Raw genomic sequence first — 2,394 nt, forward strand, 5'->3', positions numbered from 1 at the left:
CAATTTTAACATTCAACACCAAACAACAATTGTTTCACATTTCAAAATAATTATAATTCCAGCAGCATCAAATGATAATTTCAGCACTAAACAATATGTTATGGATAAAAATTAAAAAATGAGAATTTATGATAATATATTAAATTCGAATGACCCCCACATGTCAGATATTCATTGAGTAACGGGTATGATACATACCCGTGAAAAACTATCCACAGATACTTTATTATATCCATAACCGTACCGGCGAATACCAAATTTCATCCTACACATATCCAATACCCGTATCCATTGGCATCCTTAATCATCGTAAGCGAATAAGAGCAACTCCAAAAGACTAGGTATATAGTTATGTAAAGGTAAAATTAGCTAATATTAAAAGAAAATTGTATCCAATAGACTCTGTAAACGACTATTCAAATTTAGTGGCTCTCTATTTCTCCATCTTCGCTCTTCAATTTTGGATAGGCTGTTTCACTCTTTATTTAGTCCGTAGGTTTACCGAGTCTATTGGATTAGCCTACACTTTTTCTCTAAGATCTATTTTAGAGAGTAACTAAATCAGTAAATTTGGCTAGTCTTTTTAGCTAATCTCTTAGAGTTGCTCTGAGCTATCCAATACCCGTATCCATTAGCATCCTTAATTATCGTAACTGAATAAGCTCATTACATACATAAGTAACCGAACAAACCCCGCACGACTCGTTCTCATTCCACTCTCCAACGCGCACCGGGCGGTTTTTCGTTCCTTTCTTTTTTTTTCCCCTCTTCCCCTTCCCCTTCTCCTTCCAGCGGCGCTCAGGCCACCGCCGGCCAATCCCATCACCCGCCGGATAGGGATCGACCCGTTCGTTGATTGGCGCGCGCCTGCGATCGATCGATTGGATTGCAGGGTTAGGGCGGCCGCCGTCGAGATAGATCGATCCATCCATCGATCGAATTGGTTTTGTTGGTGGATCGGAGATATTCATTCGGGTCCATGGGTCGGCTGCTGCTGGTGAGCCTCCCGGCGACGGGCGCCGTCATCTACCGCTGCAAGCACTGCGACACCCACCTCGCCTACGACACCGACATCATCGCAAGGGTAAGGGTGGATGTGGATTGGGTTCCTTGCTGCGCTTCGCTTTTCATTTCAATCGATCGATCGATTGATTATTCCTTGCATATATCTGTCTAACTATCTTATTTGTCATTCTTCTCCTGATGTTGGATTGGATGCATGGAAATCGACCAGACGTTCCGCTGCAAGAACGGCAAGGCCTACCTCTTCAACAGGATGTAACTGCCTTCTCTCTCTTTCTCTCTTCAATATTAATATTTATATTATATTATTGGTAGATATAAACATACTTGTGATATATATACATATGCAGCGTGAATGTGAATGTTGGTACGAAGGAGGAGGACCGGATGATGACGACGGGCCTGCACACCGTGTGCGACATCTTCTGCGTCGCCTGCGGAGCCATACTCGGCTGGAAATACCTCGTCGCCTTCGACAAGAGCCAGAGGTACAAGGAAGGCAAGTTCATCCTCGACAGGTCCACCGCCTTGGCAGCCGCTCCTGGTGATGCCGCTGCTGACCACCACCACCACCACGCTCGCGTAGCAAGCTCCGATGACGAAGATGACCATATGTGAATGATGATGATGATGAATGTCATCTGCATTGCATTCACCATAATCCCTTGCTATCTGTAAATACTCTACTCCGCTTGTTGTAGTCGTTCGTCGTAAAGCACCTATATGTTTCCATTTGTTCAACCTATCAGACTATGATATGATCAGCAAGTAAGGTCCATTTGTTTGGATGCAGCGACAGTTACAAACAGATCTCCATTGCCTGCTTGCGCTGTTGATTGCTCTGCTCTGTTCTCTTATGTTGCTAACCGACTCTGCTCTTCAACCAGCCGAGTTCGGCTGCTTCTGCCTCGAGCTGCTGACACAAGAATACTGTAACATAATGTTTGGGACAGCTTTATATTTGGTGAAACTAGTTAGACTTCAATTTTTCTTTTTTGTAGCCAAACATCTCTAGCTCTACCAGCTCCATCTGTAAATCTCTGCTCCCAGATTCACCAATTTGATGGAGGGGTGTTCCACCAAATCCAATTCGGTAAAGTTGAAAAAAATTATGGTTTCCCAGAATTTACCGGTGCTAGACTTCAATATTTTTTTAGCCAAACATCTCTAGCAAATTGATTCCCAGAATGGATACGATTTTCCGATTTCAACGTTGCTTTTTAACCAATTGATCTCACTTCGTTATTCTTTCGAAATCAACGAAAATCACTAAAACAAGACAACAAACACAATGTGGCAAAGAAGTTTTGCACATGCCTAACCCTTATATATTCAGTAGCTGCCACTATATTAGAGTTCAGGTTTTAGCCT

The 2,394-nt window shown here is 42.9% G+C and overlaps 1 protein-coding gene across 1 annotated transcript; it reads left to right on the top strand.

Moving 5' to 3' along the window:
* Nucleotides 1-704: 704 nt before the first annotated feature.
* LOC100284017 (uncharacterized) lies at nt 705-1,811 on the top strand. The gene is made up of 3 exons (NM_001371975.1): nt 705-1,084; nt 1,235-1,278; nt 1,374-1,811. Exons 1-3 carry the CDS (start codon nt 980-982, stop codon nt 1,639-1,641), a joined length of 417 nt encoding a protein of 138 aa, NP_001358904.1. The 5' UTR covers nt 705-979; the 3' UTR covers nt 1,642-1,811.
* Nucleotides 1,812-2,394: the final 583 nt, after the last annotated feature.

This window comes from Zea mays, chromosome 1 (genome assembly GCF_902167145.1).
Source record: "Zea mays cultivar B73 chromosome 1, Zm-B73-REFERENCE-NAM-5.0, whole genome shotgun sequence".
Taxonomy (NCBI): domain Eukaryota; kingdom Viridiplantae; phylum Streptophyta; class Magnoliopsida; order Poales; family Poaceae; genus Zea; species Zea mays.